Below are 27,961 nucleotides of genomic sequence, written 5' to 3'. Positions count from 1 at the left end.
CTGCACAGCACATTGTGCCAATGTACACGATAATAGAGCAGGTTCCATTTTTGTCTTGTGTGCACAAAAAAGGAAATGTGAACGAACCCATTGAAATCAATGGCTTCTATTCTCTGCATATTGCATGCGCAAATCCAAACATGTGAAGGAGCCCTCAGATTGCTGCACTGTATCCTATGCATTCTTTACATGGCAGCTCCACTTGTTCTGATTGGCTGCTGTGTATTAGCACAAACCCCCCTCCACCCCAGGAAGTCGGAACATGTTGAGATGATTTTCCTTACAGCAACGACAGGATGATTGTAAACCACAAGAGAAAAAAGAGGACTATCAGGTAATTACTATACCTACTGCATACTGAGCGAGACTTGGTAAGGAATTGTGGGGCAGCGGTCATATGGTCATTGGGTTTTTATATGCTGCTATTTTGGACATGCATGGCACTGTTATATGAACAGTATATGGCACTACATAGGTGTATATTTAAAGGGATTGTCTAACCAGGATTATGGTGGGAATGAGCTGATTTCTGGAGAACGGAGTGTAAATTTGTGCCCGGGAGCTTCCTTCTAAGATAGTACGAATACCCTAATATGTTATACGGACAGGGATTATACTAGTGGTATAAAGCAAACCTTTCTGTAATTTGCATGTGTATATCAGTCACACACAAATAAACTAGAACGTGCTCTATTTTTCTGCATATTTGTGCATCAAAGGCCCCCATAGAAGTCAATAGGGGGTGCGCAAATGTGCAATACAAAAGGAGATGTATGTAGCACTGCGTAATTCCGCTGGGAAAAGAACACATCTGGAACTCATTAGACTAATTGGGGATTTCATTCGGGGCTTTTTTTTGCTGTGCAAAAGAACAGGACTTGCGAGCACAAAAAGTCCAGTAAAATATGCTGTTACATGGGCTTTAAACACAGCGTTTTACTGCGTTCTAGAATGGCATTTTTGACAGCATTTTTAACGCAACCCATCATTGCAGTGGGTGAAGTAATGCACTGAAAATGCGCTGCAACGCAGAAAAATAGAACATACAGCGTTTGATTTAGCACGCGATAAAAACGATGCACTAAAACAATCGTCTGTGAAGCCCCATTGAAATGAATAGAGGCGTAGTGCAGCGTTTTTAGTGGGGCGCTAAACGCTGTAATTTAAAGACTGTTTGAGAGTGGCTTTAGGGCCCTTTCACACGCGTATATATCGGCTTTCGTTTTCACGACCCGCCGATATACACTATGATGTGAGGAATAAAAACTCGTGAACGGGCGCACAAATCTAACGTTTGTGCGCCCATTCAGACGGCATGGGCCATGGCACATATACGCTGAGGCTTCAATGCTCTTGAGTCTTCCCCTTCCCTCCCCCTTGCTGGCTCACCTCCTCTCTCCTCCCCATCGGCTGATTGCAATGGGAGGAGGCGGAAGCTAAGCACCACCCCCTCCTGCCTCCCCCCATTAGAATCATTAACGCTGCTAAACTCCCACCTTCGGCCGCTGTTATGGGCTTCCATAGGAGCCCACGCAGCGGCCGACATACTGCAGCCCAAAAGATAGTTCCAGGACTATCTTTTGGGCCCGACGTAAAAGCACCCGGCGCTATATTGGCTGGCTGAGTGCTTTTACGTCGCGGGAATACAGCCATGTGATCTGATGCCTTGGAACCCAAGGCATCAGATCACAGCGTATATTGGCCGACCGTGAAAATGGCGGGCCGATATACGCTCGTGGGAAAGAGCCTATATTGACCTTCCAGTTTATCGTATGAATGAGCCAACAATGTCAGAGTTTGCTTATGCAGCCTGTTTATACCGGCAGATACATCGTTGGCTCATTCAAATCGGCTGTATAAGGGAATAAGAACGACTGAACCGGCGCTGTTTAAACTGAATGATTAGTGAATGAGCCAACGATGATTTCTATGCCTGCAGAAAAGCGAATGACTTCTCATTCATCATTCGATCGTTGGCTGTGTTAATACCTGACAGTAATTGCTCATTTTCACTTGTTTGTACGATTTGTTTGAACACTAATCGTTCCGTGTAAAGGGGTCTTTACACACATTATCCTCCTGTTTTCCTAATCGGACTACTTGTTGCCTCAGTGGCTCCAGTGTTTACCCCCATCTGGATCACAGAGGCTTTTCATCTGTTTCCTTCTGTTTTTTATGAGCTTTGCACATCTTGTACTCTGCTTGGTCTGACCTTTAGCCAGAAAGATAACATTGTTTGCATTTTCTTACAAAACAGTAAACTTTGATGCAAAATTGCAAGAAAGCGCCCATAATTATAAGGGTTTATGCACATGAGGCGGTTTGGATGTGGTGAAAAACTCATTGTGAAAACAGTGTGCGTCTTTGCTGCAGTCTTTCAGCGTTTACGCAAAAAAGACGCAAAAACGAAAAGGACGCATGCGTTTTTTTCCCGATGAACCCGTAGATCGTCCTGTGTAAGAAAAGAACGCAGGGAGGCTCGGTACAGAATACTTGAAGAAGGTGAGTGTCCGGACTTTGGCGTTTTACAGTACAATATACATACCCAGCTTTTCCTGCTTTTAAACTCGTACGTCTGGTTTCTATTTTTGTAAAAAAGTGCCAAATTTTTTGATGCATCTTTTACAGCCAGCTGTATCCTTGAGGTCTGCAGTGCAATATAAAAAGCATCACATCCAAATGTGTTTTGGTTTATGGTGTTTTTTTTTTCTCTAGAAGACTTGAAAAACGCCAGAAAAAGAGACATGTACAAAAGAGTACTATGAAAAAGCCACAAAATGTCATTAAAAAATGCTTGTTAGGGCTTCTTCAGACGACCATATTTGTGCACGTTTTTGCAAAGCACAGAGAATATCCCCCATTGATGTCATTGGGTTAGTTCTCATGAGCGAGGTCCTGCTGTATTTTCCTGCATATTTGCCCACCAAGTGTCCGATAGAAGTCTATGGTCACTATGGAGAGAGTCGAGTAGTAGAGTAGACAGTAGAGTGAACAGGTGAGCACTACAGAGAGTCAAGTAGAAGAGTGGACAGTAGAGTTAAAGGGGTTGTCCCGCGCCGAAATGGGTTTTTTTTTTTTTCAATAGCCCCCCCCCCGTTCAGCGCGAGACAAACCCGATGCATGTGTTGAAAAAAAACCAAACGGATAGTACTTACCCGAATCCCCGCGCTCCGGTGACTTCTTACTTACCTTGCGAAGATGGCCGCCGGGATCTTCACCCTCGGTGGACCGCAGGTCTTCTGTGCGGTCCATTGCCGATTCCAGCCTCCTGATTGGCTGGAATCGGCACATGTGACAAGGCGGAGCTACGAGGAGCAGCTCTCCAGCACGAGCAGCCCCATTCAACACGGAGAAGACCGGACTGCGCAAGCGCGTCTAATCGGGCGATTAGACGCTGAAAATTAGACGGCACCATGGAGACGAGGACGCTAGCAACGGAGCAAGTAAGTGAATAACTTCTGTATGGCTCATAATTAATGCACAATGTACATTACAAAGTGCATTAATATGGCCATACAGAAGTGTATACCCCAACTTTGTTTCGCGGGACAACCCCTTTAACAGACGAGCACAGGAGAGAGTCGAGTAGTAGAGTGGACAGGCGAGCACTGGAGAGAGTCGAGTAGTAGAGTGGACAGCCGAGCACTGGAGAGAGTCGAGTAGTAGAGTGGACAGCCGAGCACTGGAGAGAGTCGAGTAGTAGAGTGGACAGCCGAGCACTGGAGAGAGTCGAGTAGTAGAGTGGACAGCCGAGCACTGGAGAGAGTCGATATATATATAGGCAAAAACTGGCAGCACTTCAGGATGCAATAGAACCAATGGTTTTTATTTACCCATCACTGATGATGGCGACGTTTCGGCTATAAAAGCCTTCCTCATGCGAGAGAGAGTCGAATAGTAGAGTGGACAGCCGAGCACTGGAGAGTCAAGTAGTAGAGTGGATGGTAAAGTGAACAGGCGAGCACTGTAGAGTCAAGTAGTAGAGTGAAGAACATAGTTGCTCACCGGCTCTATTGCGTACTCTTCTTGCACGCACCATATATAAACAGACAAGACAGTGCATACAGTAGAATAGCAGTAGGAGGAGCGATGTATTTTTCTGGGCCCAGTTCACTAGATTTTCTGAGCTCATAGTTTTCCTGGGTTTATTCACACGAACGGGATTATCGTGTGAGTTTGGTGCGATGTGCACAAAATTTGCACAAACATGAAATCCTTTTTTTTTATTGATTTATTAACCTGAGTGATTTCTTTGCTTCCTTGCAGCTTTGCTGCAAAAAACAGAAATCACAGAACGTTCTATTGTTGGGCGTTCACTCAGAACACATCGCTCATTTGCAATGAAAGGAGGCAGGACAGGGGTGGGGCTAAGTTTCCGGAATTAGCTCCGCCCTGCCCCGCCTCTCCTCATTGAAAATAGTGCAAAGGGGTGGAGAGGAGGCAGAGAGGGGGCGGGAACTCAGAGCACTGCTTCTGACTCTTTCAGCCTCCTCCCCCTGCAGACAGAGACGCCGTTTATCGGCCGGCGTAAATACCCTGCCGATATACGGTGTCTGAAACAGCCCTTATAGTGCATTTGCAGCATAAATTCTCGCGGGCCTGATTTTCTTTGTGGACATGAAGCCTTAGGGTGCATTTAAGCTGAAAGATGATCGCTCAAACTACAGTTTGAGTGTCAGTTTTAAGTGATCATCTTTGCATAACTCTTAAGTAGCTAATTAGCTACTTAAAGAGCTATGCAGGCGGAGCGGGACACCACTGATAACTCGGAGAGCAGAGCAGCTGTTTTGTATATGCAAACAGCTGCTTTGTTCTCGCAGTGTTCCGCTGAGCTGCTAGCTCCGAGAAGCAGCAGTAGCGCTGACCGCTGATTTGTTCTCCGACCTTTTAGCTGGAATCCCGCTAGGAAGTCCCAGCGGGATACCAGCTGAAAGAATGCCATCAGTGCCGCCCGCTGAGAAAATCAGAAAATCAGCATGCGGCACTGATAAGGCTCATCGCTCATTTCTAGCTTCCTAGAAATGAGCGATGAACGAATAGTGCACGAACAGTGCACAACGGACGCGCATTTAGACACAATGCTCAAAAGAACGGATTTTTTCTGTAGAATAGAGAGAGCACATGCTAAAAATAAGTCATCTTTGCCTAAGATCCAGTAATTTTGGGTTTATGTTAAAAACTTCTTTAGCACATTAGATAAGGAACAAAGACAGAATTGCATTCTTTGTAAAGTGGGTCTTGTGTCTGAGGTAGGTATTGTCTCCAGAGCATTCCAACTGAATTAAACTGCCTTGTGGGTGCCTGTCCACGGGCGTGATTTTGCCGGCGTTAAACCGCTGGCGAATCACGCCCTCTAAGGCTTTCCATAGCACTGCTATGGAAAGCGCCGGTCCACTGTCCACGAGCGGTGAATCATTGTGATTCTCTGCTCGGGGCAGGCAATTCGTAGCATGCTGCGAATTGCCCCGATTCTCCGCGGTCAGCCTATCTATCAGATAGGGCAGATCAGCGGAGATCCACCATGGGATACCGCAACGCCCGTGGACAGGGGGCCTAAGGCAGCCTGTCCACAGGCGATTGTTCATTGCGTTACCCGTGGTGATAATCCACGGATAACACAGTGAATATCGCTGGCGATATTCCGTAACGGCTGTGGACAGGGAGCTTAAGGCATAAATAAAAATAAGAAAACAGCTTAAAACAGCATTGATACTTAATTTGTTATTTCTCTAACATTATCTAAAACCAATCGCCGTGAAGATCACGCATTGGGGAGCACGATATCCAGCCCGTGGGAATGTAGCCGTAGGCTGGTTCCACATGGGTGATCACAATTTTGCCACAAAAAAATCCTGCAAAATTGCATCTTTGTTCCCGTGAGTTTTGAGTGTCAGCGATGCTTTTTTTTTTCCTTAGAATAATCTCGCATCACTGCCGCCCCCGCGATAAAACCGCGCAATCTTTTATGGCAAATGTCAATAGGACTTTCTAATGTTAAAATTGCATCACGGACTGAGTTGCGATGTAATAAAAAGAAGGCTTCATTGGGAAACATGGGAGATTTAAAAAAAAAAAAAAAAAAAAAAAAAAAAAAAAAAAAAATCGCACATCGCAGAATAATAGAACATGCCCGCGATTTTTTTCGGCCTTCGGGCTTGTTCACAAGAGTGCATTTGCGCAGCATATTATGCCCACAATACGCAGTGAATGGAACCCAATGATTTCAGTAGATTCATTCGCATGAGCGTATTTTTTCATGTGATAAAATATACGGTATGTCCTATTTTGGTGCGTATTAAGCCCCGCAATAGGCAGTTGAGTAGAATCAGCCGGTGCAAATGCAGTGAATATGCAGGATACTAGCAAATACATGGGCCCTTTTATGTATTTTTTTTCAATGTGCAAATATGCGCTGTATTTGCATGCACAGAAACCCACAAGGGCGGGCAAAATAAGACAATTTTTAGTCATGTAAATACGCTGCGTATTTATGTAGCCAAAATACACTTACGCCCACGTGAACCGGCCCTTATATGCAGGAAACAAGACTGCAGGAAGGACCCTTATAAGAGGAATGGGGTCAAAGTTCGCTTGTGCGGCCTGTTTATACAGCAGATACATCATTGGCGCGTTCATACTAGAAATCGTTCAGTGGTTGACATTCGCTGTATTAGTGACTGAGAGGGACTGAATGATCGGTATTTAAACCAAACGATAAGGGAACGACCAACAGATTTTTTTTTATGCCTACAGAAAATGACCAATGAATGAAAAGCGAACTATTACTTCAAGCCTATTTCCCTAAACTGCATTATTTGGCTAATTTTGTATGTGAGTGGTCGGATGCGGAGGGGGTCAATCAGATTGTGACAGACATACAGCGCCTCACACTGAGACCACTTGGTCAGAACTGAACACTGAACGTGACTGCTACAACATGTCAGTCAGGAAACAGAAGAAGCAGCTAAAACATCTGCACTTCTCTCTTGGAAGAGGAGTTTGTGCTGCAGATGCCTCTACCAATATGGCGGAACGAGCCGGACGTCTCGCGGAGCGTCACGGAGCTCTCCCAGCATGCCCCGCGCCTGAGCCACGTCTTGGTCAAGGAGCGATCGCTGAGTAGAGGAGGAGGTGGGGTGTGGGCGGCCGGAGTAGTGGAGGGGTGCAGTGCGGTGACCTCGCGTTCTATCCTGTGCACCCCAAGACGCTGCTGTTATTCTCTGCCCACCCTTCATTGCTCTGAACCCTTAATGGACGCGCCCCATCTGTTGCAGAAATTGTGACAAAGAGCTTGCAATCGAATAAGTCCATATGATGGAGGAGCCGGGACTGGCAGGCTGAAGGCTGCAGATAGGCATGTAAAAGGGGCTGAAGTCTTAGGAAAGTTATGGCTAACTTATTACTGAGGCTGCAGGGGACATAAGTGGATGTATTGGGGGTAAGTCATACTTGTTGGGGTGCAGCAGTAGCTGTCATACCTTCCTTCTGGGGGGGACCCTGGTGTGCTGATTACACAGTGGTGGGATACGGGCTCATTATATCGGATCATTGGGTGCCCAGTTGTGTGGCACAGTTGGCATGGGACATGAGTGTCAGGCTGCAGCGTAGAAGGTGGCACGTTGGTGTCTTACATACTTCCAGATGGTGCAAAACTACAGTAGAAGCTGTCAAGGCATGCTGGGAGTTGTAGTTTCATGCATAGACATCCTGGATAGTCCAGGACTCCAAGAAAAAGAAATGTGGCCCTCAGAAGGACAAGGAGGAGTCCGGAGCGCTCTACGGGAACACTCTTCTTCAGTGCTGCTAGACGTTAGTGCCCGGGGGTGAGCGCCACGAGACCGCTCACATGGCATGAGGGTACTGATGGCTTCCTTCAGGAGTCATCAGACTTGTCGGAGTGTTTGGCGCTGTCTAAAATTTGTAACCTTTTTGCTGATACTGTATCAGTCGGTGTCTGACTGGCACTGCTTATGGGGCCACGTTCCAGATGGCACTTGTTATATGGCCCCTCTCTGGTCACTCGGTGATCGGGTGCCAGGAGGACATGCATATAAGACTGCTCTCACACAGGCAGTTTTTACAGCAGTTTAGCGGCCGTTTCAAACGCCTCCGTTGATTTCAATGGGTCTTCTTAAATGAGCGTTTTGAACGCTGTCTGCTCTACTTTAGTGCATTTTAGTGATTTATTTTTATTACGTACCGCATTCATCAATGCAGTGATGGGGTTCGTCAAAAACGCTGTTGAACGCTATTCGAAAACTTTTTTGCAGACGCCTCTGTAAGAGCAGCCTAAGGGTTAGTTCTCAGGGATGTATGCAATTGTGGTGAGTGAAAAACGTAACATTTTCACTGTGTATGTATTTTTTTGTGCGTATGGGCTGTTTTTCACACGCACAAAAAAATGCAAGAAGGCCCGACTGATACTACCTTTTTCCCCCACACTGTCTTGTGGCAGTACATGTAAAAAATGGCCACATGTAGTTTATGCAGCGTCGGACTGTATACCCATAGAGTACACCTGAAGCTGGATAACCATATTATAAGGGTTGTCCAGGACTGAATTATTGATGATTTATGCTAAGGATAGGTTATCAAGAATTAAAGGGGTTTTCTGTGGAAAATACTATTGATGATCTATCCTCAGGATAGGTCATCAATAGTTGATCGGCTGGGGTCCGTCGGACCCCGACCAATCAGCTGAGCGCCCTCATTTGTAATTTAAATCAACGCAGGCCGTGCCGGCCACTGCACAGAGGTCAGCGCAGATACTTCCACGTCGACCTCTGTATTTGCGGCGCTGACAGCATACGCCTGCTCAGCTGATCGGAGCGGTCCCAAGTGACAGACCCCAGCTGATCAACTATTGATAACCTATCCTGAGGATAGGTCATCAATGCTATTTCCACAGAACACCCCTGAATCAGCTGGCTTCTGTTACGATCGTGTGGGCAGGCAAAGCACGGGGCCCGCACGATCGCACCCAAAAAGGGATAGAGAATGGATGCACGCACACAGGTATCACCAGGGTCACACAAGTTTCAGGCAACTGACCCTGTTCTACGCGGGAGGATGGCATGGCCCTACCTAAGCAGGGAACATTGCCCCAATAAGGGCAGCCCAGCGGTCTTCGGATCTGGGCCCTAGCTGACCTAGGAACCACGCCACAGAACAGGAGACATACACATGCTACATGACAGAGACAGAACCACTGCATACAACATGCAACCACTAGTAACAGATTGGAAGCAGAATATAAATACCAGGTATTGGTTGACATGTTGTACAAGATGTGGAAGCTAGCGGGCCACATCACGGCTCCTGGTTATACCGCTAGTCCCTACACTAACCAGGAGTCCAACAGAACCGGACAGAGTTCACACAGAAAGCTGCAACAGGACACAGATAGCAGGTCACACAGCAAACTGACAAGAAACTGACAGAATTTAAACGTACAAACGGACATGAACCAGCAAGACAGAAATCACTCAGCAAAGCTTGCAACAGGACAGAACAGAGCACTGGACACACCGCCAGCTGCATCAGGAACGGGACAGAACATGACTGATAACAAGTTACAGGCCACAGAACTAACATAAGTGCTCACCCTGGGGAACCCAGCCAGACTGACCAGGAGCTGGGTTTATATGTGAGCACAGATCCAGGAGATTGGCTAGCAGGAAGTACCACACTCAGCCAGCTCAATTAACCCTCAACCGCCTGACTGTGCTGCTAGGAGTACATAGTACAACAGATCCCAGCAGCACACGTAACAGCTTCCACCGCCTGGGATCCTGTTTTCTGGGCCTTTCACTCATGCACTTAGCTGATGTCTGCAGGAAGCAGATAGCTCCATTCCCACTACATTGGCCAGTGAGTCAGCAGCGCTCATGATCCAATCACAGCACTTGCTTGCTGGAGGCGGGTTATTCAAAACCTCGTTACCAGAAAGAGAGTGGGACCAGTGCGAGGAAGTCAGAGGCGGTGGGCCAGGTGAGTATAGGCCCTCCCCCCGCCCCCTAAAAATTAGACACTGTGCCTCTTTTGGGGCAAAAATTAATATGACAGTGTCTTATTTTTGGGGAAACAGCATTTAAAGGGATTATCTGGGACTCTGCATGTTTTTTTTTCTGCTGATGACTTATCCTCACAAAAGGTCATCAATAGATGATTGGAGGGGATCCTTGCTGATTAGCTGATTTCCTGACACTGTGAATGTGCTCAGCTCTTGAAGCAGATAGCACTGACAACATTGTAGTGGCCTAGTGCAATACTGCATGTACAGCTCCCATTGAATTCCGTGGGAGCTGTGCCTGCAATACCAACCTAGGCCACTGCACGATGGACAGCGCAGTCTGATGAGCGGAATCAGCTGATCAGCGGTTATCCTGAGTGGTGAATCCTTTATTGATAACCTATCCTGAGGAGAGGTCATCAATAGAAAAAAAACGCCTATAAGTTCAAAATGCCACCTGGCAATCAGTGTGAACAGGCAATCTTAGGCTGCAGTAACCACATACAGACGAAACCCTGCCTACCTGTGGTGGCCGTTAGATGCATGATTCAGCCAGTAGTACTGCCCTTTGACCGACAAAATCTTCCGACATTTCTCCACAGTGAGTGCTAGTGGGATTTCGGCAACCTGCAGTTAATGTAGCAGCCTTAGGGCGCCCACCCACTGGCGTTTGCGTTTTCCGCGGGAAAAAAACGCAGCGTTTTCGCCGCGTTTCCCGCGATTTTTCCGCGCGTTTTTCGCGGCGTTTTCGCAGCTTTTCCGTTAATTTCCATTGACATTCATGGGTGCATTAGGAGAAAAATAAGGACACATATGCAACTGACAGTTCCTATGTTAAAAACGCAAACGCAACGCAAAAAAAACGCCAGTGGACAGGAACACATGTTATCTCTATGCCTGTGCAGGAAAAACACAAAACGCAGGTAAAAAAACGCCAGTGGGTGGGCGCCCTTATAATGAATTTACATTTTTTCAATAAGGTGGGATGATTTGTGAGACCATGCCTTCCTCTGCTAACTGGATAATACTTCTGTTTACATGAACATTCACCGGAACCTGCAGATTTAAGTGATGGCGATAAATTTGTCACATCACTTCCTGCTGCCCTAAATCCTAGCGATCGGTTGTTGTCACTTAGGGGGTGGGGTAATCTTGTATTCTCTTGCAACCAATCAGAGGGCAGCTATGATTTTGTAACTGCACTAGAATTAATAAAGACGGTCACCAGTTTGTGACTATATATGACAAGGCTGGTTCAAGAAATTGTCACTGATTATTCTTTACTGCACATTTTTCTTCACAGTTCCCCATTGGATGCATTCTACATCTGCCTACAGACAACTGATGGTGGGAAGATGGCATTACCCTGCTGGGCTGTAATATGGAAGGTTCTTCTCACTGTGGGCCTGGTCCTTTTTTACTACTCATTCTCCATCGGCATCACTTTTTACAACAAATGGCTACTGAAGGTATGGGGGATTGGGTTATCGGCCCGCCACATGGCAGGTGACAATGATCAGTACTGGCAGTCGTCCATAAAATGGGCGCAGGACCCATCGGGGATGGCATGTAACATGATGGCTAAACTAAGGCCGCCTGCAGACGGCCGGGTCGGATCTCGCAGGGGGACCAGACCCGAGCCCCTGCAGGGACCAGCGCGGCACTTGCCTCTCCCGCGGCTCCAGCTCTTTGATTTGCCGGCTGCTGGCCAGCCGGTGCATGCGCAGAGCGGAGCCGGCGTCCGGGGAGTGACATTTCTGTGCGGGGCTCGCAGAGCCCTGCACAGATGTAGAGCATGCCACGATTTGTTTTCCTTGCGTGATTTCATGCGGACAAATCGCGGTCGTCTGCATAGAATTACGTTATCTAACGCTATCCTATGGCAGCTGCCACGGGCGGAAATTCTGCGGGAAATCCCGCCGCAGAATTTCCGCCCGTGTGCAGGGGGCCTAAGTTATACTAATGGTCATGTACATATTGCTAAGTTGATATTCCTCCTGTGTATTAAAGGGAACGTGTCACCAGGTTCACGCTACCTATAGGATAGGCAGCATGAACCCAGGACAGGTATGTGCATTGCAGGTATGTATGTCTTAGGGCTCACCGTGTTTTCACCGTGTATTACTCTTGTTTTGCACGGCTGCGTGATAAACGGTGAACGAAGTCAATGAAAGACAATGGACACCGGCATATAGACAGGGCATATTGATGTGCAAGAAAAATAAATCGCAGCATGCTCTATTTCTCTGAGCCCCATACATTTGTATAGGCTGCGTAAGTTTCGCTGTCCATATGCAATACACTGCGTATGGGCAGAGTTTTCATACGCATTCCCGCTCTGAAACGGAGATCCACCCCCATCCCCCTGCATCGCATGGTGCTACGGTAAAAAAATCACGGCATGCTTTATCTTTGCACGTTCCTTGGAACGCCTTGCCCATTGTTTTCAGTGGGGCTGGAAAACACATTGCACGCTGTGCGATGTGATGTTTCCCATTGTACTGTACTGAAGTGACGGGAAAAATTTTTGGCGCAAACGTCTTGTGATCTGCAGGTACATCGCATAAACGCAATATCTGGCAGAGTTTCACAGCCCAATGTCACACTCGGATGTGTGTAGGAAGCCTAAGCCTTACATGGGTGCAGTGTACATACAACAGGCCACAGTCACACTCACCAAATACAGGGTGTAAATTATGAAGTCATTGCGTATAATTATATTATGTTAACAAGGGAGTATATGTAATTTCTAATAACTTTTCCATTTCTTTGGATTCTTACAGCAATTTCACTTCCCTTTGTTCATGACTCTCGTTCATCTCCTGATGATCTTCATCCTGTCCTCATTAAGTAGAACATTGATGAGTTGTGTCAGCGGACGGACGCGTGTCATCCTGCCATGGTCAGACTACCTCAGAAAGGTGGCCCCCACAGGTACGCTCACATTGTTTGTAGTACAATAATGTGTCTTTTAGGACATAGTTATCTGGACAATTTGCTGGGATAATCTCTTGCTCTACATTGGCGATGGGTTACTATATAATTTAGCATCAGCTGACCTAAACACGTGAGAGCTGAAGTTTGCCGAAGAATGTAATTACCATGTAGACAAACAAGTTGAATCTCCGGGTGTAAGTTGTATATTCTCCTTCTGGCTTGTACAGTTGTGGGGTGCAGCGGGAGCCCCTTACTCCTGATTCATGTGACCCCCCCCCCCCCCCCCCATTAAACTTGATGAGACAATCACTGGCTTGGTCAGAGTGGATCTCCCACCCCGAAAATTCAAACTTTCCCCCAGTCGTGCAGCACTCGTGTCATGAGGTTGTCTTTGCCTGGTTCCTCCTGTTTATGACACCCTTTGCACATGACTTTCTGCAGTTAGTAAATGTATCATTGTATGAAATTGGACAAAAATCTTTTTTTTTTTTTCCAAGTGCCTGAACTGCAATACAAGACGCAGCCTGTGCACAGGAGTGGTGCTATTTCTAGGAAAAAAGAGCCAGTCCTTTTTACTTTCATCATAAACCGCTAGGCACTGCAGGCAATTTACGTTGTTTTGTTTTTTCATTTGCAGCCTCTAAGAGCCATAACTTTATTTTTCTGTCAACACAGTTGTATAAAGGCTTGTTTTTTTGCAGAACAAGCTTCATTTTTTTAACACCACTCTTTAATATACCATATAATGTAGACTCATTGTCAAAAAAAAACCAAGCACCTAGAAGTTGTCAGGCTCTAGTACCCTGTTGGAACACCTCTAGCTTAGATACAAGATGTGACACAGGTGGGCATGGAGGCTCTAGTACTCTGTTGTACCACCTCTAGCTTAGATACAAGATGTGACACAGGTGGGCATGGAGGCTCTAGTACCCTGCTGTACCGCCTCTGGATGGAGGCATACAGGTTCTGTATGGTATCCTGTGGCATATCAATTCCCACTTGCTGTAACTGAGCTTCTAGATCATGCAAACTCATAGGCTGTCGGAGTTGGCATCCCAGATGGTCCCATACATGTACTATTGGCAATAAATCTGGCAACCAGACAGGGCACGGAAGTGTGACAATGTTGTGGGGACATTCCTGTGAAACCCTTGTGTGTGCGGCCGAGCATTATCCTGCTGGAAAATGCCTCATGAGAGGAACACATGTGGCTGCAGAATGTCCTGAACATATCGCTGAGCTGTTATTGTCACTTGTACCACTACTAGGGGTGACTGACTATTGTAGGGGATGCCCCCCCCCCAGGTCTCCAATCACGGATACGGCCGTTGTCAGTTCTCAAACTAAATCTGGATTTGACACTGAAGACAGTCTGGTTCCGCTCTGTAGCATCCAGCTTTGTCATTCCCAACACCACTGAGAATGGAGGTGACAGTGGGTGGGCTTCATAGGCAGTACACTTAAAGGGCGCCGTGTGGCCAAATGTCCTTCAGCCAAGCGCCTGGAAATGGTTTCAACAGATGCAAGAGTCCGTAACGATGGCGCCACCTGCCCCTGGATTGCGGTCAACTAAACAGTTGGAGCTGCTCATGCTTGGCGAACAATCAAATGATCCTCTCTACTGGTGGTCTGTGGAGGGCGTCCTGAGCCCGGTCACCTTGTGTGCCCTCACACATCCACTGGTCCCAACACGTCTGCTAACAGTCTGGTCAGAACGGTAGCAGGCAATTTGTGGATACGACCATCCAGCTTCTCGCCTTCCGATAATGCGCTCCTCTCCAACTAACTGGGCAAAATCTCTTCTCTGCGTCGTAGAGGGGTCTAGTGGTCAACAAGCTCTACACAAGTGAAAGAGGAGGTCACTACACACAAGGAGCCTCTGAGAGACTTTTCATAAGCCGTGAGGGGGGGAGACCACTTTTAAGGCTTCAGGTGACAAGACCGTTCATCTAATCACGTCATAACTCTCATCATTTACATATCTGCCAAAGATGTAACGGCATGCCAAATTTTGCAGCAAAATGACAACTTCTAAGAGCCTAATTTTCTTTGACAAGGAGTGTATTAACGATCTTTGTGGAAAAAAAAATGTGGGAATGGAGACAGATGTTTATGCTTTTATGAAATAAGGCCGCCTGCACACGGGCGGAAATCCCGCCGCGGTATTTCCCGCGGGATTTCCGCCACTGAAAGTCTGCATAGGAGTGCATTACAATACGCACTCCTATGCAGACGGCCGCGGTTTGGCCGCGCGAAATCTCAGCATGTCCTATTTTTGTGCGGGGCTCGCACTCACCTGGCCGCCGGCTCCGGTCTGCGCATGCGCCGGCTGCGCGGCAGCCGACACATGAAAGAGCCGGGGCCGCCAGGCGTGGGTGAGTACGCGCTCGTCACTGCAGGCTCTCGGGTCAGGTCCAGCGGCCGGATCCGACCCGCTCGTCTGCAGGCGGCCTTAAGGTTTTGTTTGTTAAACTTTGTTGCCATTTTTTGTGACCTATAATAATAATAATAATAATAATAATAATAATAATAATAATAATAATAATAAAAAAAATTGTGTATATATATATATATATACATTTTTTTTATTTGTAGTAACCTCGATGGGGCAGTCTTTTTCAGTTGTATATTTTATTTATTTTTTAAATTTCATCGCAGGAGCTGACGTTTTTCTGGTACCATTGTTGGGTACATACAACTTCTTCTTCTGTAGATTCATTGCCCCATGGTGTGTTAGAAACCACATTTTTGTAAGTCCTTCTGTGGAGCTTGTAACGTGCAGTAGTTGTTAGTGTTTGTAGGGCCGTGTACTAGCGAGGCTATTTCACTGATATCGTGTTCTCAGAGTCGTACTTTAAGCAGGGCATAAACTTTTTTTACATTGAAACCCCATTTCCATGTACTTCTCTTATTGGGGTTCCTTTCTTCTCTTACGACTGTGCCACACTATGTCTAAATACCTGCCTGTACGGTCAAGAATGAATGGCCATTAATAATTGTCATTCTGTTTTGTCCTCAGCCCTGGCCACCGCTCTGGACATTGGACTTTCCAACTGGAGCTTCCTGTACATCACGGTGTCTCTGTGAGTTGGGCAGATCACATAATGGTATAAAGCTGCTCATGTCTAACAATGTGTAACGCACCTTTATGTGGTCGCCAGGTACACCATGACCAAGTCTTCTGCTGTGCTCTTCATCCTCTTCTTTTCGCTGCTCTTCAGACTAGAGGAACTGGTGAGTCACTTAGGGCCGATGTTGGGTGGAGATGGTGTTTGCCGGAGTTTATAGGGTTCGTCGTTTTATGTGTCATCTAAATTATGATGGAGAAGAACCCAGTGCGCCTCTGCTGGAATAATTTAATTTATGCAATCCTAATATATCATGATGTGCCTAAAGGTGATATAAGTGGCTGATTATAGGCAGTAATTAGGGTGAAGAATTAGAAAACCATGTTTGCTGGAAATATACCGCAAACAAAACTCTATATTGCGGGTTTTTTAGGAGTTAAACAATAAAATCGTTTTTCCAGATGATATCGCTGCCCCATTCAGATGCATACCTCAATGGCTCTCTGCAGATGGCAGGGTCGCACCCTGCTGCGAGAATTCTCGCAGCGGGACCTGACCCGAGTCCCTGCAGGGACCAGCGTGGCACTCACCTCTCCCGCGGCTCCGGCTCTTTGATGTGCTGGCTGCCGGCCAGCCCGCGCATGCGCACAGCGTAGCCAGCGGCAGGGGAGTGACATTTCTGTGCGGCCGTCTGTCTAGGATTGCGTTTTCTAATGCAATCCTATGACCGCTTCCATGGGCGGAAATTCTGCGTGAATATACACCCGTGTGCAGGGGACCTCTAGTGGGCTTAACGCCCGCTAAAAACGCTGTACAGAGCCTTTATGGGAGATGAGCGAGCATGCTCGGTTAGGGAAATTACTTGAGTGAGCATCGGCATTTTCGAGGAACTGCCTGCTCGTCCGAAAAGATTCGAGGGCGGCGGGGGAGAGGGGGAACGGGGGGAGGGAGATCTCTCTCGCTCCCCACCGCCCCCCCCTGAATCTTTTCGGATGAGCAGGCAGTTCCTCGAAAATGCCGATGCTTGCTCGAGTAATTTCCCTAACCGAGTATGCTCGCTCATCTCTCTTTGTAACACACGCTAAAACAAATGCTGTGTGTTGTATTTAGTGCGTTTTTTAATGCAGCAGTTCAGCCATTGCAATAATGGGGTGTGTAAAAAAACGCTGTCGAACACAGTCAAAAAAACATTCTAAAATGCTGCGTTTTTGCAAACGTCTGTGTGAGAGTGTACTTTACTCAGGCGAAAAGAGCGATTACAGGTAACTGTTGTCCTGTGTAAACTCGGGACCCAACAGGGTAAGCGAGCCACAATCAAAAACCAAACAACATTTATGAACAACTGCCTGCTTACTCTGAGTGGAGGTGCGGGCCCACAGTACATATTCCCAGCGCATTTCGCCTTCATTCAGTGAGCAAATCATTGCTTCTGTGTGAAAGCACAAGAACGATATCGTTAAGCGCCTGACCATCGTCCCATGTAAAAGTATCCTAAACTATCAGTCTAGCCTCACTTGCAGATCTCCTAATGGGACTTAGACTGCAGTGTCTCTTTACAGTGATGTGTAGAAACTGCAGAAGACAGACTGTGCAATATTTGAATTTAAACCCTATTGCAATAATAAGTGTTTTCCCAAAACACATGTATTTAGTGTGGAAAAAAACTTGTCCCCCAAAGATGTCCATAGCTTTTAAGCACCCTTTGTGCTGCCATAACTGCGTAATACAGCATGAGGGGACATTACCTTTGTAATATGGCTTGTGATAGACCATGCTGTTTATTTAATTTAATTTATTTTTTATTATGATACAAATGGGAATACAGTATACGCCGTGGGGAATAAGTGGTTTATTTCAGGCGTTTTATATTAAAGGGTTTTTTTGGCAGCGCCCGCCAGCATACACCAGGGTCAGAGCAGAAGAGCTGCTCCGACCCTTTGATGGTGGCTGGTGCTCGTAATAGCAGGTGCAACTCTCATTGAAATCAATGGGAGCTATGTTTGTAATTGCAGGCGCAACTCGCTGAAATTACGATTCTCGGCCACTACACATGGATCGGAGCAGTGCTTCGACTCCAACCCACGATATATTCCGGCAGCACTGCCTGGATAACCTCTTTAAGGATTTGTACAACATGTATTGTTAGTGTCTTAAAGGGGTTGTGCCAGGATTTAAAGCTATCTCCTATACACAGGATAGGAGTAATGGTATCTGATGTCTAGAATACTCATAGATCAGGAGAAGGGAGGTACAATGATTCCCGAATTAATGTACTAGCAGTAAAGCATGGACACTGCCATTCCATTCATCTCAATTGGACTTGTGAAGATACCTGAATACAGGTACTCCAGCAGTCTCTTTGAAATGAATGAGGTATCAATACACCTGCTCGGCTGCTGCATTTACACAGGGAGACTTAGGCCCCCATTACTCATGATCTTTGGTCGGACCTCTCAGGCTCTCACGATTCATAGTTATCAGCTGTCCTGTGGATAGACGGTAACGTTAAATCGTGGCACAGCCCCTTTGATGTGTCATTGTCACGTATGACAAGTCATTCAGAATTTAGAGTAGCCAGAAAATCTCTTTTGTTCCCTCGTTTCTGATGCCTCCAGTGCTTTATAGCCAAATATGCAGGGAAAGTCCTTTTTAATCCATGAGTATTAATTTAGTTCTTAAAGTTTTTGTCTCTTCATTTGATGTAATCCCCCTATTAATACTCACGTTTTGGTGGAGAGTTCCCAGAAAGGAACAGAAAATCTCTATTCGACTTTGGAGAGATTTTACGACTCTTTAAACAATAAACTAACTCTTGTTCATCCTTTCCTATGTAGAAGCCGGCTCTTATCCTGGTGGTGCTGCTTATTTCTGGAGGTCTCTTCATGTTCACATTCAAGTCAACCCAGTTTGATGCCAGGGGCTTTTTTCTGGTTCTTGCTGCATCATGCCTGGGTGGGATCAGGTGGACCCTTACACAGATGCTCATGCAGAAAGCAGAGCTAGGTAAGTGGCAGCGATTAAAGGGGCGATGCAGTGTGGCGAACGGTGTACGGAGATGTAATGCTAAATATTATCAACTGACCATAAAAGATCAGTAATAATACTTCTTATGTCTATGGAGCTTAAAGGGGTTGTTTCACGCCGAAACGTTTTTTTTTTTATTCAATAGGCCCCCCGTTCGGCGCGAGACAAACCCAAGGGATGGGTTAAAAAAAAAAAAAAAAAGTTTATTACTTACCCGAATCCCTGCGCTGCGGCGACTTCTTTCTTCCTTTACCAAGATGGCCGCCGGGATCTTCACCCACGATGCACCGCGGGTCTTCTCCCATGGTGCACCGTGGGCTCTGCGGTCCATTGCCGATTCCAGCCTCCTGATCGGCTGGAATCGGCACACGTGACGGGGCGGAGCTACGAGGACCAGCTCTCCGGCACGAGCGGCCCCATTCACCAGGGAGAAGACCGGACTGCGCAAGCGCGTCTAAAAACGCCAGAAGACAGCGAATTTAGACGGATCCATGGCGACGGGGACGCTAGCAACGGAGCAGGTAAGTGAATAACTTCTGTATGGATCATATTTAATGCACGATGTACATTACAAAGTGCATTAATATGGCCATACAGAAGTGCTGAACCCCACTTGATTTCACGAGACAACCCCTTTAAGTAGTTAATTCCCACAAATGGCAACTTGTTACATTTTGGTTTATTGTATAGTTGTAACAAGTGTAGCAGAAAATATCAGAATACTGCGGGATCAGAGACACATCTTACCAGGCCTGTAACTACTCTGTTCATCATGGAGTCCTCTTGCTGACTTATAGTAAAGTTCCAGCTTTTGAGCAAGTTTAACCTCTTAATAACCAGAGCAAAGTTTCATCTTTTGAAATGCTATATTCTAAAAGTTAAATATTTTCAGTTTGTTAGTCTTCTTCAAAATGTGTTCTTTTACTTTAGGGACACATGGAGCTTACTTATTTAAGCTACAATGTCTGTGTGTGGATGATAACCATGCATGTAAAAAAATATTTACTGTCTTTTGCTTTTTTTATCTTAGGTTTACAGAATCCCATAGACACCATGTTTCATTTACAGCCCCTCATGTTCCTCAGCCTGTTCCCGCTCTTCGTTGGCATTGAAGGTAAGATTTATAGAGCTAATTACAATTGTACAAGGTTGGATAATGGTGGGGGGTATTTTCATAACTGCACCTATTGGGTGTGTAGCAAACCACAGGAAATAATCAGTTAGTAAAGGCCCTCATAAATATTCAAGTTAAGTTGTCTGAACCTGCCTATAATGACTGGGTTGAATGACTCTCTAAGGCCCTCTTACACTAAATGTTAAAGCGATTATTGCTGGGAATGCTATCCCATATAAAAGGGCCTTAATGTGTTTGGGGCACGGTTCAACTTTCTCCCAGCAGATGATGTTGGTGGGAAGAAGAGATGGGGGTGTAGAATTTCAATGCGCAGTCCTTATGAGCACCAGGAAATAAGTGGCACCAGTGGTGACTGGTTGCTGCTTAACTCCTGTAGCACACGAACATTTGCCTAAGGGTGCGTTCACAAGAGCGTATATCGGCTCTGTTTTCACGGCGAGCCGATATACATCCTCCTCATGTGCAGGGGGGGGGGGGGGGGGAGCCTGGAAGAGCCAGAAGCAGGAACTGAGGCTCCCGCCCCCTCTCTGCCTCCTCTCCGCCCCTCTGCACTATTTTCAATGAGAGGAGGTTGGGCGGGGGCGGGGCTAAGGTCAGCGAATTAGCCCCACCCCATCCCGCCTCTCTTCATTGCAAATAGTGCAGAGGGGTGGAGAGAAGGCAGAGAGGGGGCGGGAGCTCAGTTCCTGCTTCTGGGCTCTTCCAGCCTCCCCCCCCCCCCCCCCCCCCCTGCACATGAGGACCACGTATATCGGCTCGGCGTGAAAACCGAGCCGATATACGCTTTTGTGAACGCACCCTAAGGGTGCATTCAGACGAGCGTATGGATACACAGATCTGCACAAACACACATGAATGCAGATCCGTGCAGCATTGCTTTCAATGCATCCGAAGCTGCTGCTGGTGGCCCCATTGAAGGCAATAGGATGCCAGTACCTCTGCAGTGATTTTCAGAGAAGGGCTTTGAATATAAGCCCTTCCCTAAAAATCAATCCTATCTGGTGTACAAAAAAAAAGTACCTCTCCGCCGTTGCTGGGGCTCAGGCGTGTCTAGCAGCTTGGGTCCCGTCACTGCTCTGAAGCTCTTTCAGCAGGCGGGGATTTTAATTTTAATCCCCAGCTGGAAGGGCTGTATCTGATTGGCTGAGCACTTAGCCAATTGAATGACAGCTGAGCACTGCCTGTGATTGGTCACAGCACTCAGCCAATAAGAGGCAGCGCTTGGCCATTCATTGAATTAAATCCCCACCTGCTGAAAGAGATTCATAGCAGTGCAGGGAGACTACACGGCTGGATGCACCTGAGCCCCGGCAGCTGAGGAGAGGCGGGTATATATATTTTTTATTTTTAACACATTTTAGAGATGAATTTCAGAGAAGGGCTTATTTTTAAAGCCCTTCCCCGAAAATCCCTGCAGGGCTTTCTGGCAGCCTATTGCTTTCAATGGGGCTGCAGAAGCATCGGTCCCATTGAAAGCAATGGGAGAACATCGCGATCCTCTGTTATAGCTGTGGCAGGGGATTCTTTACTCCACATGCGGAATATTTACATGCACCACGGACCTATGGTGCACGCATGTCCTATCTTTTTCAGGTGCACGCATTTGCATGCCTGTAAAACATGGACATGTGAACACACCATAGGGAACCAATGGTTCTAATAGACGTGTGGTTTTGTGCACACATAAACACACTCGTCTGAATCCACCCTGATCTGAACATTCATGTGTATAAGGGGAGCTGAGGAAAAACAGCTGCCGGATGAATTATCGTTCTTCCAGCAGTAGTTGAAGGTGTGTGGGCACCTTATAAGTTTTTGATTAGTCTTTTGTTGAGTTGGTAGAGGCTCTATTTAGCTAGTTCTTAAAAGGGCTGTGCCAAATTAAAGTTATCCCTTCTCCACAGGAGAAGTTGGCATCTAACTATCGGGACACCAATGCCAAAAACGAGTCCCAACAGGTCCCCGCAAGAATGAAGGATAGGGGATAACTTTATAACTGGTGGTTGTTTGACTGCTGGGACCCCCATGATCTTAAGAATGGGAACCCCGAAGGTCCTTTCGTGAATGAAGCGGCAGTCGCGCATGAGTGGGATGCTCCATTCATTTCAATGGGAGCGTTGGAAACTGTTAAGGATAAGTGCTCAGCAATCTCCGGCACTGTAATTGAAATGAATGGAGTCGAAGCGTGCCTGCGTGACAAACCAGTTCAATCATGTAAGACCTTTGGGACTTCACTTTCGAAATTGTAGTAGTCCTGGTGGTCAGACCCCGACCAGTCATAAAGTTATCGCCTATCCTGTAGAGAAGGGATAAATTTATAACTTGGCGCAGCCCCTTTTTTTTTTGAGAAAGCCAGCAGATAACCATGATGAATGCTGCTTAAGCTCCGCAACGAAGGTAGTCACCCAGCATTCTCAAAGTTGTAAATTGCAAACTACTGTGCGGTGATCCAGCCCCTCATTGTAGTTGTGCTTGTATAATAGATCAGCATTGCTACCAGTTCTCCACTTTTGCATCTAAGTTCTGGCCATACATTAATAATACTAGTTTTGGCTTTCTCTCCTGTGCTTTTCCTTTTTAGGACTGCATGTATCTACATCAACACAGCTTTTTCGCTATCAAGATGTTCATGGTCTCCTCATGTTAATGGCCACCCTCGGTGTGGGAGGACTGCTTGCATTTGGCCTTGGGTATTCAGAATTTCTACTGGTTTCAAAAACATCCAGTCTCACCCTCTCCATTGCTGGTATTTTCAAGGTACAGTTCTAGCTATTCTGTTGCCTTTTAAGATGTTGCATGCAGTTACATCGTGGGGTTGGTGTGGAACAAGATCAGGAGCCGATCCCGCTGCATACATGGCAGGTAACGGCTGTCTTAGAAACTGACACTTACTCACAACAGTCACAATCAGCTTTAGCTGATTAATAAAAAGGTAATTTGGCAAATGCAGTGGGACGGTTTATGGTACAGCGCTTGGTGTAAGGTGGCCACGTCCTAGAATGCAAGTCATCAGAACAAGCTTCCTGCAATTAGCCAGTGTGCAGAATGTTGGGAGATTTCAGCTTTGAAGCCTGCAGAATTGTGAAGCAGGCTGTGTTGCACAGGATGTAACTTGAAATTGGTAGAAGAAAATTCATACTCGCCTTTTAACTCTATTTTACATTTTGAATACAGAATTTATATATAAGTTGATTTAACTCTGGAAATACGATGCATAATTATTAGAGATGAGCGAACGTACTCGGATAAGCACTACTCGTCCGAGTAATGTGCTTTATCCGAGTACCTCTCTGCTCGTCCTGAAAGATTCGGGACGCGCTGCGGAGCGGGGAGCTGCAGGGGAGAGCGGGGAGGAACGGAGGGGAGATCTCTCTCTCCTTCTCTCCCGCCCGCTCTGCCCCGCTCCCCACTGCGACTCACCTGTCAGCAGCGGAGCGCCCCGAATCTTTCAGGACGAGCGGAGAGATACTCGGATAAAGCACATTACTCGGACGAGTAGTGCTTATCCGAGTACGTTCGCTCATCTCTAATAATTATTAAGCGTTATTCCCATTCCATGCTGTAAATGATGAGATGCAGGCCTCCTCTGGAACTTGCACCTAGAACCCCCGACCCTGTCGCAGCTTGCCTCCGCTGTCTGAGCTGGCTGTTCTATACTATTTCGGTAACTTCCATAGAAGTGAATGGGAGTTGCAGAAACACCAAAGCACAGAATTGGATTTCTTTCCCACTGCTGTGCTGTATGCATTAACACTTTGCAATCCAATTTTGGATTCGGGGTTTCCTAGGGGGCTTTCTCTTTCTGCCATTATACAATGGCACTATCTGCTGGCTAGAGCCAGTACTGCAGTATGTGACATGCGGGAAAGGCCCCCGACAACAGAGTGTCCGGCAATAAACGGTAAGAATACCCTGCCAGACGTCTTCAGACATCAGAGCTGCACAGGCTTCAATCAGAATGTTGGAAGACGTCAGATAGTGGATTGGAAAGGCTTAAGAGCACTCGTACTAATGAAATGACTCTTCTAGTAGAGTTGCATTAAGGACTTGCATTCAGCTGATCTTATTATATTCCACTGTCTGACATCTTGATTTTGTTGTCAGGAGCTCTGTGTTTTGTTGTTGGCCACGCATCTCTTTGGTGATAAATTGAGCCTACTCAACTGGTCGGGATTTGCCGTCTGCATCTCTGGCATTGCTTTGCATGTCGCCTTAAGGACCACGCACACTAAAGGTAACTGTTAAATGGGGAGCACCTATACAACTGTGTGTAAATCTGTGTAAGTACAGGGAATGACCACTTTATTACAGCCCTGGCCCTTTCTTGATAAGAAACCTCCAAGTATGGCAGTTAAACATGTGACCCCGGAGTGCAGCATAAAGTCAAATATGGTTTGTGTCAGAATGGAAAAATCAAGCGATCTTACCGGCTTTGAACAAAGCATGGTGCTAGAATAGCCGGGGACAGGATTTCATACCCTGCCAAACTTTTGGGATTTTCTCGTGCATTTGTGTCAAAAGTATACCAAGAATAAAGAATAATATACAGCATTAGCCTGCAGGTGTAAACAACTCCTCAATGAAAGGGGTTAGAGGAGGATGGCGAGAATCGTTGTGATGCACAGTCAAGCTAAGTGTAATTGAATACAACTGGTGCTGCAACTAATGCTCCAAATTCACAATGCATTATAGCTTAGCATTGACGACCACTTCCAGCACTGTTGAGAGAAATAGGCAAGACACCAGTGAGCAAAAGAGCATAACATTTGGATCACTAAGCAGTAGAAAAACCTTGCTTGGTCAGATGAATCCTGGTGCATCATGCTGATTGGAGGGTGAGAATTTGGCACAAGCAGCATGGATAGATGAACTCTTCCTGTCAGCTGTTCAGAGCAGGTCAGTACATCCGTATAATCTGCAGCAGCTGCAAGAAGTGATTTTGTCCACATGGGCCAATATTCCTGCAGGGTAGTTTTGACATTAGAGGCCCATTTAGACACAACGATTATCCCTCAAGATTCACTCAAAAGCCGTCTTTTGAGGGATAATCGTTGTGTGTAAATGCGCACCCATTGTGTATTTTTCATTACCTATTCGATCATCGTTGTCTTTCAGTCCGCTTAAAATCCATCATTCGTTCAGCAATTTGAGGGGGGAGTGTTTAATCATTTGGTGGGGCGTACATTCAGCCAGCTAAAGGCAGAGCAATTGGCTGTCAGGAGGTCAAAGCATCGTTTTTACACACCCACCTAGTGCTCAACCATTGGCCGTGCCGCTGTGACGTACCCTACAAACAGCAACATAGACTATTGAAAAAATAATTCGCCATTTCAAACGCCCGTGCTAGGGTCTCGGATTCACAGATTATTTTTATTTAGGTTTGCGCAGATTTCTGAGCTACAGATTATTTACATTCCTATGACAAAAATACAGTTGTACCACCTAGTTTTTTTCATACAACTCTTTTGCGATTCCTTAACATAGATCGCCTATAATAGGCGTTTTTTTTTTCACTTTTATATTAAAAACATCTTGTTTCTTTGTCGCTGCTAAATGGCTTTTTTTTTTTTTAAGACCAGATAAGCACACCCCCCATTTTCACGAGCCGATACAAGGAAGCTCTTTTTTTTTCTTTTTCTTTTCCCCTTCACTAAATGCACACGCTTTCAAACAAACTATCGCTCAATTCTTGTTTAATGCAAGCGCTACACAACAATATCATTATCTAAATGGCCCTTCAGTTAAATCTATGCCACCATGAATTGCTGCAGTTCTGAATGTCAAAGGAGGTCCAACCTACTGCCAGATGGGGGTCTCTAATAAAGTGGCCATTCAGCGTTTTATATACGGTGTATGTTATAGCAGTGATTATACGTAGGTCTAATTGTCATCTTACTATTTTGTGAAAATCACACAGAACACAGAGTGTCTCTAAGCACAGACATGGAACTTCTACTGAGAGGAGGTGAAGATGAGGAGGATGAGGAGACGTGACTGCTGGACTAATCAGGACGTGTTCCCTTAGATCTAGATCTCCAGATACATCTCTAAAAGTTCAGAGGAAACTTCTCATGTGAATCTCTCCCCGCGCAGTATGGATGTTGTGCTACATTTACCCACATGTGAAGAGAGGTGAAATCTATACGGTATCCCTCCAAGAAGATGGAGGCAGAGACTGGGATGTTTACTTGTAGTTGGATACACTGAGAGCTGGCTTCTCTTTCTCTGCGCCGCGCTTATTGGTAAATGCTTCTCCACGTGTGGGACCTGCTACCTACCTCTGCCACAAAACCACGTTTTACTTTATTTATTAGGTTTACACTGATTCTTCCCCTGAGTGTTGGTGTACAACACTATGGGAACATCATGTTACATTTCTTGTGTAGACTGGACATTCGTCTGCAGTGACGGGTTTTTGTCTTTTGGGAATGCTCACTGCCATATTTTTTTATTTGTTCTTACGGACCAGTGTGCAGTAATGGGGTTAAGATGTACAGTGATAACTCGCGGAGAGTTGGAAGTGCCTGGAATGTGAAATCTAAAGCTGTCTTTGCACTATGCGGAAATCCTGTGGAGTTTCCGCTGCAGACATTACATTTACAGTGTAAGCTATGTGGAGATTTAAAAAAAAAAAATCCTCCTTTCCATGGTGCAGAAATTTTCCTCAACCAATCTGCAGCGTTTTAAAAATCCACAGCACGCCTATTTAGGTGGCGATCACATGGGGCGGATTTGCCGCGAAATGTCTATGCCGATCCTCTGCACGGAAATTCCATGGCGTTTATAGTAGTAGTAAAGTGGATGAGATTTGGAAATCTCATCCACAAGCTGCAGAAATAACCCGCACAAAATCTGTACGAAAATTGACATTCAGTGCAGAATTCAATTCCACAGCGTGTCGATTTTACCGTCGATTCCGTACAGGAATACACGATAAAACCTGCACCAAAATGGTGCGGGTCTGGAGGCAGGCTTTCCGTGGCTAATCTACAATGAAATACCCACTGCGAACATTCCGATGCAAATCAGCCCCCTTGTGTGGACCCAGCCTAATTCTGTGGATTTTACCCTTTGAAATACAAAGGATTAAAATCCACAGCATTTCTGCAATGAAATCCGCTGCTAAATATGTACCATTAAGGTATGTATTTGGCCACTATGAAATTGCTGCTGGTTTTCCATTATGGAATGCCCTCAGCGATTTATGCTTCTTGTGAAGGTGACCTTAGAGTTTGTCAACTTTTAAACACCATTTAACAGTTTATATCTAGAATTAATCTACATAAAAAGTTGAGCGGCTTTGTAAATACATTACATTATTTATTTTGTATAGTTTCTCAGTTTCAGCCTGTACGAGAGCTAGAATTAGACTAGAGCTGTGCTCATAATTCTGCTGGCTTAATGATTGTGCCGAGCTTGCTCTATTCTGAGAACGAAAATCTTTACACTATACAGCTCAGTAATCTGAAGTAGGCAAAAATACTATCCTACAGTATTATAGAAGCCTAGCTAAACTGCTAGGGATGTGTATGTATGTTGATGAGCTTGTTCACTAGCTGAATTGTGATTGCAGCTCTGAAGTATAATATGAGCTGAACTCGGATCAGTACAACCACAATAATAATGCAATGTATTTACAAAGTTACTCAAGTAGGTTATATCTAAACTGTAAAAAAAAACTTGCTTAAAGATGGGCATGGGCTTTTTTTGGTAATTTAGAATGTACTAGGAAGTGGCTTGATCTGTCATGCTCATGGACCAATTCATTAAAAGGTCAAACCAGAA

At 45.9% G+C, this 27,961-nt stretch overlaps 1 protein-coding gene across 3 annotated transcripts; it reads left to right on the top strand.

Annotated features, from left to right (window-relative positions):
• The first annotated feature begins 255 nt into the window (after nucleotides 1-255).
• SLC35C2 (solute carrier family 35 member C2) lies at nucleotides 256-27,961 on the top strand. 3 transcript variants are annotated; one of them, XM_066587260.1, is made up of 10 exons: nucleotides 256-334; nucleotides 11,316-11,481; nucleotides 12,796-12,946; nucleotides 15,969-16,032; nucleotides 16,111-16,183; nucleotides 18,852-19,020; nucleotides 20,072-20,155; nucleotides 22,758-22,933; nucleotides 24,281-24,410; nucleotides 26,094-27,961. In XM_066587260.1, the coding sequence occupies exons 1-10, from the start codon at nucleotides 297-299 to the stop codon at nucleotides 26,168-26,170; spliced, it is 1,128 nt and encodes a 375-aa protein (XP_066443357.1). In that variant the 5' UTR covers nucleotides 256-296; the 3' UTR covers nucleotides 26,171-27,961. The 3 variants fall into 3 exon arrangements, with proteins under 3 accessions (XP_066443357.1, XP_066443360.1, XP_066443358.1); XM_066587263.1 differs by lacking the exon at nucleotides 256-334 and adding an exon at nucleotides 7,090-7,354; XM_066587261.1 differs by lacking the exon at nucleotides 256-334 and adding an exon at nucleotides 7,090-7,438.

The sequence above is a fragment of the Eleutherodactylus coqui genome, chromosome 13, assembly GCF_035609145.1.
Source record: "Eleutherodactylus coqui strain aEleCoq1 chromosome 13, aEleCoq1.hap1, whole genome shotgun sequence".
NCBI classification, from domain to species: Eukaryota; Metazoa; Chordata; class Amphibia; order Anura; family Eleutherodactylidae; genus Eleutherodactylus; species Eleutherodactylus coqui.
This window is presented reverse-complemented; position numbering and strand designations above follow the sequence as displayed.

What these genes read in the sequence shown, in the direction of transcription:
- SLC35C2 (XM_066587260.1), top strand. Translation starts at nt 297, where the DNA reads ATGATTGTAAACCACAAGAGAAAAAAGAGGACTATCAG. An exon ending in TCTTCAGACTAGAGGAACTG is followed by an intron (nt 16,184 to 18,851) that starts GTGAGTCACTTA and finishes TTTCCTATGTAG; the next exon opens with AAGCCGGCTCTTATCCTGGT. An exon ending in AAGGACCACGCACACTAAAG is followed by an intron (nt 24,411 to 26,093) that starts GTAACTGTTAAA and finishes AAAATCACACAG; the next exon opens with AACACAGAGTGTCTCTAAGC.